Source organism: Panicum virgatum, chromosome 8N (assembly GCF_016808335.1).
Source record: "Panicum virgatum strain AP13 chromosome 8N, P.virgatum_v5, whole genome shotgun sequence".
Lineage (NCBI taxonomy): Eukaryota > Viridiplantae > Streptophyta > Magnoliopsida > Poales > Poaceae > Panicum > Panicum virgatum.
The window spans coordinates 44,358,970-44,369,923 of record NC_053152.1 but is presented as its reverse complement, the minus strand read 5'-3'; the positions used below and the strand labels follow the sequence as shown (position 1 = coordinate 44,369,923).

Below are 10,954 nucleotides of genomic sequence, written 5' to 3'. Positions count from 1 at the left end.
GGGCCATAGTCATCCGTATGAAAATACGAGTGAAATCGTCGCTTTTTCTCCTTATATTGAGCGTGGGTTTGCTGTCCCTTGCTCCAATTTCTTCTCCGGTCTTCTTTACTACTACGGGATTCAACTGCATCATTTGCTCCCAAACTCCATCCTGCATATTTCCATCTTCGTACATTTGTGCGAAGCTTTCTTGGGCATCGAGCCACATTTCGAGCTTTTTCGCTGTCTCTTCCACCTGAAACCTCAGCCCAACTCCAAAGAAATAGATGTGGTTGGAGGTGCGGGTATCCAGCTCCGTCAAGGGATGGATAAGGTGTACATCTCATATAAGCTGTCAAGTAAGGTGATCGACCGGAAACAGAAATGGTTTTACGTTGGGAACCATAACACCGCGCTGCTAGAGATTACCCCTGGACCCCCGACCGTCAGGCCAGAATGGAATATGGGTCCAGTGGATGATAGCCAAATCCAAGATCTACTCAAGTGGATTGAGGATTTAAAGAAGGAGAAAATGTCCAGAGCGGCTGTAGTGATGGACTGGATGAAGCGAAGAATCCAGTCGCTACAGTACCGGGTCAAGCCTGGATTTGAGTATCTTGGAACTAGTGATCCATCCCGCTATTCGATTGCAGAGATTTCCGAGAAAGACGCTCTGCATCAAGTACAGCGAGTGCTTGATGCAGTAGACAAGGCTCTGTATGTTCATCTCCCAGGCATTAATCGCCCCTCCCATCTTCTTCCAAGTGCGCATGCAAGGCCAAAGCCTCGCACTGGTGATCTCCCTATAATTGATGATTTCACAGACAGTGACTCTGATAAGGAAACTGGCCATGCAGACACTGAAGGAACGACATGAGGTGGAGGCAGAGGTAACCAAAGTCCTAGCACAGGGGAGGATGCAGGGGCCGGGCACCCGAAGGCGCCGCATACGACTGTGCGCAAGCGCAAGGCGTCCACCCAGGGTGGCGATGATAGGTATGTCTTGGTACTTGTCTTGTTGTTTTTACAATTTAGTCGATTACTTCTGGTATTTCATCGAGTTGCTTTTTGCTGCTTGCTTCTTTTCTTTTAGCCCGGCGAGCACGACCCCGAAGGTTGCAGCATCTGGGGATGATGCCAGGTCGGGAGCAATTGTCTCCCCTGACCTAGTGGACCCGTCAAGAGAGACCAGGACCATTCCGCCAGATTCTTCTGCTCTGGGGAGTGGTCCCGAGAAGATAATGACTCCAGGCTCTCGTGCTTTGGGAGGTACAGGAGCTTCCCCCACCCAGCAGGATGTTCCTACGGGGGAGAAGAAGAATGCCAGCCCCCAGGAAGGGCAAGGGATTGGGACCACCGGAGTCTCGACGACGTCGAGTACAATGGTGGTCCATCCGGTCCCGAAGCTGATGAAGAGGGGAAAACTGCCTATCAAGAGGGTGCCCCTGTAAGTCTTCTTGAATGGATTTTTGGTTCTGATTCGTCTTTGGCTTCTTGTCGGGTACTTAATTTGACTTTTTCTTCAGCAAAGCGGACTTTTGGATGGGAGGTGCTCCTGATTCTACACCTTCAGCTCCCAAGCCTGTGGCAGAGGCGCCCAAGGACATGCCGCTCGCCGACACCAAGGCCATCGATGATATGGTCAGTTCCTTTGTTAGGGATTCTCCTATCAAGGAGACAGCAGAATCCCCTTCCAAAGGGGATAACCAAGCTCCAGCAACTGATAATCCCTCAGGTAAGTCCATCTTGCCATCTCCTTTTGATTGCATCGCTTTTCCTTTTGCCCAAAATGTTTATCTGGAAAGTCGCAGTAGGTCCAATACTCCAAGAAGTGCCCGCAGGGCAGATCGTCAAGGATGCTGGGCCCAAGGGAGCGGAGATGACCTCGCTGGCAGTGGGAGAAGATGCTTCAACTGCTCCTGCACAGAATACACCACTGCCAGCAGAAAAGATTAAATTTGTACAGGAAAACATGGCGAAATGCCAAAAACGTGTACAAGGTCAGATGACTGAGTGCCAGAAGCTTCTGGTGGTAAGTAGCGTTATCTTCGAGTACTTATCTTTGCAGATCGAGTAGTTTGTTGCTAACTCGGGCCTGTTGTTCAGGACATGGCCGAGCATGAGAATGTTAAGGTCCAAGAAAACCAAGAAGTTTGCCTCCTGCGAGAACAGGGTGCCAAACTCGCGGGGGAGAAGGAAGCTCTCGAAGAGAGGGTTACGTCTCAGCTGGCAAAGCATAAAGACTGCTATACGTAACAGAGAGGTAAGCTACTTAGCTTTTGTCGCGTAGTCGAGCTGTTGAGTAGTCAGGTAGCTTTCTTTGCTGCATCTGGCGCTTATTTGATTTGTTATGTACATGCAAAACTCAAAAAGTTGTTAGCCATTCAAGAAGATATGATGACTGACTTAGAGCTTCTTATGTACCGTCGCGCAGATGAGATCGAAAAGCTGTAGAAAATGAAACAAGACTTCGATGTTCAGCTCGTTGAGATGATGCAGCAAATCAAGGATCTATCTAAATCAAAATCTCTTTTGCAACCAGAACTCGACGAGCTGAAGAAGGCCGCTGCTCAAGCGGTTGTCGACATGGTGGACACTTCTGAGGAGGATGCTGGAACACCGCTGACCCTGCTAGAGGGTCTGCAAAGAGCTCCACAAAGCATCATGAAGTACCTCTCGGACACCATTTGACAGTACGTGTCTCATGTGCTTGGTTGGTGAAGTCCTACTAGCCCCAGGCAAACTTTGCCCCCCTCGGAGATGGTATGAGTCCAGACTGCTATGAGGACAAGTTCGACGAGTTCCTAGGGGAGGTCAAGCTAGTAGCCGATGTAATCGTCGACAGCCTAGAGCAAGAGTCTTGAACTCATTAGTGTTTAATGTGGTACCATGCTGTATGTCAGATACAATTTGGTCATCTGTGCCACAAATGAGTTTTGACATGTACAAATTTATGTTGCTTTGTACTTAGTCGTAATGCTTTGAGCTGTTAGCGTATTTGATGAATGTAAGATGTAGGGATCTTTAGACATCAGTATCGCGCCAAGCCAATAGTACTTATGCCTGAGCACGTTGTGTACTAGATTGTGGCAATAAGGCGCTTACTCACTTTGGAGTAGTAGTAGTAGGATGTTTATCCGGTTCAAGCATAATTGCTTTTGTTCCTGCCGACTTTATTTAGGTCATTGTTCCTTTGAGTTGCAAAGGATAGGCAAAGTAGTGAGCAGGGTACTTAATTCTAGTCGGCTCGTCTATGTCCTTCAGAGGAATGAGCTATCGAGTAGAATGTCTTAATTGCAGAAGGAAAGATCCCATAGGATTACCTTATGTGGGCGTATAGCCAAAGAACCACTCGGCTCGCCAGAGTCCTTCAAAGCAATGAGCTGGCAAGTGGAGTGCCCTAATAAAGGACAAGGGTGAACTCCATGGGGTTACCCAGGTTAGGCACGTAGCCTAAAAAACTACTCTGCTCATCAGAGTCCTTCAAAGGAATTGAACGCACGAGTAGGATGTCCAAATTAAGGACAAGGGTGAACCCCATGGGGTTACCCAAGTTAGGCATGTAGCTTAAAAACTACTCGGCTCATACTAAGTCCTTCAAAGGAGTTGAGCACACGAGTAGGGTGTCCTAATTAAGGACAAGGGTGAACCTCGTGGGGTTACCCAAAATAGGCACGTAGTCTAAAAACTACTCGGCTCATACTAAGTCCTTCAAAGGAATTGAGCACACGAGTAGGGTGTCCTAATTAAGGACAAGGGTGAACCCCATAGGTTTATCCAAGTTAGGCACGTAGCCTAAAAACTACTCGGGTCACACTAAGTCCTTCAAAGGAGTTGAGCACACGAGTAGGGTGTTCTAATTAAGGACAAGGGTGAACCTCATGGGGTTACCCAAAATAGGCACGTAGCCTAAAAACTACTTGGCTCATACTAAGTCCTTCAAAGGAATTGAGCACACTACTAGGGTGTCCTAATTAAGGATAAGGGTGAACCCCGTAGGGTTACCCAAGTTAGGCACGTAGCCTAAAAACTACTCGGCTCATACCCTTCAAAGGAATTTAGCACACGAGTAGGTGTCCTAATTAAGGACAAGGGTGAACCCCGTAGGGTTACCCAAGTTAGGCACGTAGCCTAAAAACTACTCGGCTCATACTAACTCCTTCAAAGGAATGGAGTACACGACTAAGGTGTCCTAATTAAGGACAAGGGTGAACCCCGTGGGGTTACCCAAAATAGGCACGTAGCCTAAAAACTACTCGGCTCATACTAAATCCTTCAAAGGAATTGAGCACACGAGTAGGGTGTTCTAATTATGGACAAGGGTGAACCCCGTAGGGTTACCCAAGTTAGGCACATATCCTAAAAAGTACTCGGCTCATACTTAGTCCTTCAAAGGAATTGAGCACACGAGTAGGGTGTCCTAATTAAGGACAAGGGTGAACCCCGTAGGGTTACCCAATGTTGGCGCTCCTTAAGTACCCATTTTATCCCTTGTTTATCGTTGATAATGGCATGAATTTAATATCAAAATCACTAACCGTCCTAACCCCAGCCTAATTATTGGTCATTTTCACATTTGCACATATATTTTGGAGGAACTTCGTTTTTGCAGGTTTTTGGCCTATTTTCGAGCATGAAACGACGAGGCCCGTGATCGAGCGCTAACACGGAGAAAGACGAAGGCCAAAGCCCAAAGGAAGGACCAAAGCCCATGTTGATTCGAAGCCCATTCATGCACATCCATCCTCCAAGAGAGCCCAAAGGACCAAGCCCACAAAGATGAGATCAAGATACTTTGGGATTAAGCAAAGCAAATGAAGATTTAAGGAATGATTCCCTATCCTATCCTTTCCTCGAGGATATCTCCAAGATAACGACGTCCAAAGGGGTGCAATCGTGAAGGACATAAACTCTAGATGATGCGAGGAGTCTACACGCGAAAGAGGAGACCGAGGCGGTCCCGAAAGAGGGTAGGCCGGCCGGCCTAGACCGTTTCCGAGGCGGTTCAGCCTCCCCTTCGACCGGTGGCTTCCTCGGCTTATAAATAGCTCGCACCGTATTCAACTCGGGGGATCAATCCACCCAGAACTCGACGAAAACCAAGGGCCAAGGCTGGAGGGAGACGACGGCCGCCGCAAGTCTTCGAAGGTACCTAGAAGATGGCTTAGGCCACCCCTAGCCGCCATGGCCTCCCTGCGAGGTTGTGCCATGGTGGAGTTCGGGAGTCATCCCCAAGATTCGTCGGAGTGTGTACACACACGATGGTGATATCAATCTACTCTTTATTCTAGTTGTCTCGACTTTGGTCTACTTCAATGCATACTTTCTTTCTCATATGTGATGCATCCATATGTTCATAGTAAGATTAGATCTATTCGTGGTGATTAGTCTATATCTTGCGGATATGTTGAGGTAGCATGTTTTAGCTAGTTGGTTGATTACCCCGGTGTGGTGACAGCATGGCGGAGGGAAAAATTCTAGCGACGACATGATGTGGAATAGGATCGATGGCGAGTACCATGGGAGTCGTTGCGCGGCCACCAAGAGGAGGAGCTTCGAGTAAGAGCACTTGGTGGGCGTTTGGGGTAAAGCTTTGGGAAACCTTAGGCATTAACACGTACCTCGCACCAGCGACCTTGTGAAAGTAGGACACTTGCGAGTCGCCTTTCTAAGAGATGATTTCGTGTACCTTTAGTTGAGATGCAATCTATGTTTTGATCACCTTTTTGACTAGAACTGTACCTAGAGACGATAGGCCCTAGCTCCTTGGTTGTGTTATCTAATCTACTGTTGTGGGTGTGATGAACACTTATGCTTCATTCATATCTATCAAGTATTCAGTTTTATGCAATCTTCGCTTCATGTTTAGGATAGGTTTGATAGATTAGATGGTAAACCCTATTCAGTTCGCTTCCGATCCACGGATTGATAAACCTTGGGGGAGTACTCTAAGGGAAAAGCTACCATGATCCGTGTGCTTGCGGTACGTAAATTGGGGCTCTAAGGAGTGTCAACAAGCTTTTCTGGCGCCGTTGCCGGGGATCGGCAACTCGAACCCTAGGGAGATCTATCTATCTTTTTGGACTAACCCTAATTTTATTATTGCATATATCCTATGTTTCTTGTTTGTGTCCATGAATGCAGGTAAAACCCTAGACACAAAGCGATTGAGAAGTTCTCAACGTACGTACTTTGACAAGTCCAATCTCACTCAAGCAAGTTGATGGCTACGCGAAGACCCGCTCTTTAGTGGTAGGTGCTAACTTTTGTTAGTGGCCCAGCATACACTATCGAGTCCCCACTCCCCAAAACAAAAGATGATAAATAAGGTATGCCACCGTGTCAATTGATTTTAAAGACTGATGTTTTTAGAAAGAATTGTTTGTTCAAGCAATAGGTATGAAGCATGCCCAAAAAGAAAATTGTACGATCGGATCATCATCATCCCCAAAGTGCTACTGTTGTGATGAGATTTTCATCCATGATCAGAGAAGTACCATGAGAGAAAATTATATATTGTAAAGCTCCATCAAGCCTTCTTTCCAACGCATCAAGAATCGTGAATTTTGGAGATCGGTGTGAAGAGTTATAGTAAAATCTTTCAACACTGCGCGTTCTGAAATGTCTCGGGACAGAGCGCAGTGCCGGAGTAAAACAACCATAACTTCTTCATCCGGAGTCCGTTTGGAATCAATGACCACTCGTTGAAAAGGTAATTTCATAAGGCTTTCCCTGGAGTAGAATTTTGGTACATATTCTGTGCAGGATGATCAAGGAATTCAACGAAGAAGAGGCAGCAACAAACAATGGAGAAAGTGATGACGATGTCGCAAGATATTTGGAGGACCTTGTGCACAAAAGTTGATGATTTGAAGTTGACCAATGCTGGAGGCAACAAGATTAGAGGAACCATGATGCCACCCATCTTCTCCATGGGATACTCAAGAAGCTTCTAGTCAAGTATAATCAAAGAAAGAGACCACTCTGATCATCGACACAAAGCACGGGAGCCTCCTTCGATCCCGATACCTTAGGCAAAGCAAGAACAATGGAGACAGACCATTGGAGCCATGCTACTCGCTGGTGAATCAATGGTGATGACCTTGAAGCCAAGGATGCACAACAAGACGCTCCGAAGACCACAAGATCAAGATCATCGACATCTTCGGATAGATTCGTAAGAAGTCATTGTTATCATCAATATTATACTCGACCTCAGAAGAAAATTGCAGTATATTTTTATATATTCAAAAGCCCCATGAAGTTCTGGTTCCAACGAATCAAGAATGAAGTCAATCGAAGTTCCCTACAAGAAGTTATGGCCAAAACATCGAAGGTCGTGCACTCTGAAATTTTCTGGACAGCACGCAGCACTAAAGTAAAACGGTCGTAACTCTCTCGTTTGGACTCCATTTAAAGCGAATGACCACTTGTTGGAAAGGTAATTTCATAAACTTTTCAATAGAGCTATATTTTGGTATATGTTCTGTTGAGTATACAGGAGATATTCCATGAAGAAGAGGCAGAAGCAACGCGATGAGAACAAGATAGAGAAGATGACGATGTCAACAATGAAGGGGAGCTTGGGCGATGCTTTCATCAAGTGTACATGATAAAATTCAGAGGCTTGGAGTAGAGGAAGAACCCCAATGACATTGGCAAATGAAGGCACAAGCGGTCGACCTTCGACAAACGAAGATGTTGCAAACAAACCACGACGGATTACAAGAGCGCAACAATCAACACATGGAGACGTGAGAAGCAAACCACGACGGACCACGAAGAGTGCATCAAGATGACATCTCGCACTAAGCACCATGACTCCAATGAGTATGAAAAAGCTCCGAGGCTAAGGTATACATTGAATTCTCAAGCTTCTATTGGTTTTGTTGATAATCTTTAAAAATCTCATGCTCGAACCGATAGTCGGAATGAAAGTTTAAATTCTATGCCTTGTTCTTTTCATGATGATAGGTTAGAGTTTCTTGAGAATGTCGATTTCACGCTTAAAGAACCTCTGCCTAATAATGAGCTCTGCGCTATGCAAGAAACACATGCTGCATTTTATTACACCATGCCTTGTTGATGAAATTTAATTGAGGATGTGATTATGTTGCACATGTTTACAAATAATTACAAATCTCGATTTTGCTTTGCGCTTGGTCAAGCTCATGACCCTAAAAGAGCAATGTCGGGAGAAGCCCCAAATTTCACTAACCATGCAGGACATGAAACTCAAATGATGACGAGGGAAACCGTGCCCAAAATTTTGATCACCATCATCAACATCTTCAAGTTTTAAGAACGGACGTCGCTAAGCCTCATCAATTTTGTGCACAAGTCCAGAGATTTACAATGCAATAAAGTTGAATATTCAGGATCTCCATCAAGTCCTCGGTTCAATGCATCCATGATCGATACAATTGAAGACCCATGGGAGGAGCTCTGTCTCAAACATCGGAGATGCACGTGCTGAAATCAGCACGGGTCAGATTGCAGTGACGGGAAAAAGGTGCATAACTCCCTCAATTGGAATGCGTTTTGGGCAAATGAAGACTTGTTGGAAAGAAGATTTCATACACCTTGCATTGGATCAAATGGTTGGTGCAACTCCCAATCTGGACAGAGAGGAAAATCTGTGAAAAGAAAGGTAGCGACGAAGGACAACAAAGAAGGAGGTGACGATGATGTGAGAGACGATTGGGCAAGTTTTCCATTAAGCGTGATTGATCATGTCCAACATGGGAAGTGGAATAAGAGCTGCATGGAACACCTTCACCTCTTGCATGAAGGACCATGGCTTCACATCAATTTGAAGGTAAGAAAGTCGAGCTCTATGACTTTAAATGAAGCTCTTTGCGGGAGGCAACCCGATCTTTTTAATATGACCGTCTACTTTGCACTCTTTAATTGAAATATCAAGTAACATTGTACCATTGCTCTAACAAAAACCACAACTTCATGTTGTTCTTTCTAAATGTTATTGAGGGAGCACTTCGTTATTTGATCTTGGGAAACTTGTAGACATTTTTGTGTGCCTATTAGTGTTTTGAGTCTTTTTCTTTGTGTCTTTTTAGAGAGATTTATGAAGCATTGCACCACCCTTTGATTCTAAACTTGTGGCTAGTTAACTTAGGCTAACTTTTTTTTTGTTTTAGACCACCTCATCATGTCATATCATTTTGTTCACCCACCCCATGTTGCATTGCATACCATGTTTTTCGTCTCACCCTTGCATTGCATTGCATGTTGCATTTAAAAAAACTCTTTTTTAAAAAAACATTGACTAGCCTCACTTTTGAGATCCTAAAACCCTTAGGAAAACCACTCATAGAGCAATCCTAAAACCATAGGTTATGTTTTTCTTTAAAAAAAATCTAACTTTTGTTTCTCTCTAGTTTTTTTATAAACCACCCTAGATAGAATTTCTATACCCAACACTCTCTCTTCAAAATTTTTGTTTTAAGCCAAAAATATAGGAAACCCATAAACCTACTTCTAAAACCTTGTTAGCTCGGTTGCTTGGTCCTTTTCGATAAATAATCTTTTCATTGACAAAAGCCTCACTTATGAAGTGTCGCGAAGGCTTTTTGTCACTCTTAGCAATTGTTTTTGAATAAGCTAGTTGCGGAACAACATCGAAAGGTCCTTTCAACCTTGCTAACACTTGTTTTTGCTAACTTTGCATTTGCACTTTGCATCCATTCCATTGTTCATGCCCTCATTTTGCTAGCTCGGTCTCAATCTTATTGATGTATACTTTCCTATCCATGTAATGCTTATCATGATAGCATTTACCTTTTTCAATCTTGTGTAAACGTGGTGTTTAAACTTGTTTGCGGACCTCCATCTTTAAGCTCTTTTGACCAAGATAGCAATCCATTTTCCTCTCATTTTCATACACACACCTCCCACTTGCATTCACATACACCCATTAGGTTTAATTTTCACTAGACTAACTATGCCACAAGTTAAGTATCTTAGGGGATGTATTTGGTTTGTTGGCAATTGTTTCTACTCCCAACTATAACCTTGGGGGTAGATTGTGCACTTGAATTGTTTTGCAGGCATGACAAAGCATTCCCATGAATTCGTGATCAAAGAAGAAATCAAATTCGTCAACATCTCCAAAGTTCGAGAGCAAGCCCCGCTGTTTTCATCAAATTTTGCATAGGGACAGAGACGTACAAGGACGAAAAAGTTGATATTCAGAAGCTCTATAAAATTCCCGTTCCAACGCATCCAAGATCAATGAATTTGAAGACCCGTACAAGGAGATATGGCAAGAATATTGGACGTTGTGCGTTCTGAAATTCGTCGGGACAATTGCAGTACTGGGATGAAATGGACATAACTCTCTTGTTCGGAATCAATTTTGGGTGAATGAGGACTCATTGTAAAGGAAAATTCGTGCACTTCGCAATGGAGCAATGTTCAGTACATGTTCTGCTCTGAAAATTGAAAGAAAAATTTGTGAAGATGAGGCAGCAATGGGACAACGAGGAATTGAAGGAGGCGACGATGATGTGAAGCAATGATTGGGACCATGACTTAGTACAAGAAGAAGTTGAAGGAAATTGAGACAACAAAGGTGAAGACACATTGAAGATGATATTCATACACATGAGGGAAGGACTTCAAGAATTGCAAGATGGTCCATCTTCTCCTTCCACGCCTAGCATCATGCTAAGCATGGGGGAGGATTTTGTGGACAAGGAAGAAAGATCTCATGGAGTAAGATAATCACGGTTGCCACAAGATGCTCATGATTCTTCTTCCATGCTTAGCACAATGCTTAAGTATGGGGGAGGCCGCGCTACACTTCATTACGAGCATCGAGAAGGACGGTAATTCTTCCTCAACTCTCTCTTTTTCTAATGCTTGTACATATATGCCTTCAACCATAGATGCAACCTTTGTATATCTCTCCCTATAATAACATGGCTACTAGGAGTACAACCTAGATTTGTTTTTG

At 44.3% G+C, this 10,954-nt stretch overlaps 1 protein-coding gene across 1 annotated transcript; it reads left to right on the top strand.

The window, feature by feature from the left end:
• The first annotated feature begins 304 nt into the window (after nt 1-304).
• LOC120685117 lies at nt 305-2,956 on the top strand. Its single transcript, XM_039966953.1, has 7 exons — nt 305-661; nt 804-869; nt 1,041-1,426; nt 1,506-1,714; nt 1,794-2,011; nt 2,086-2,242; nt 2,414-2,956. Exons 1-6 carry the CDS (start codon nt 305-307, stop codon nt 2,233-2,235), a joined length of 1,386 nt encoding a protein of 461 aa, XP_039822887.1. The 3' UTR covers nt 2,236-2,242; nt 2,414-2,956.
• Nucleotides 2,957-10,954: the final 7,998 nt, after the last annotated feature.

Bases quoted from the DNA above. Each gene is read 5' to 3' on its own strand.
- LOC120685117 (XM_039966953.1), top strand. From the start codon at position 305: ATGGATAAGGTGTACATCTCATATAAGCTGTCAAGTAAGGTGATCGAC. The intron at 1,427-1,505 runs GTAAGTCTTCTT...CTTTTTCTTCAG, and splicing joins CCTATCAAGAGGGTGCCCCT to CAAAGCGGACTTTTGGATGG. The intron at 2,012-2,085 runs GTAAGTAGCGTT...CCTGTTGTTCAG, and splicing joins AGTGCCAGAAGCTTCTGGTG to GACATGGCCGAGCATGAGAA.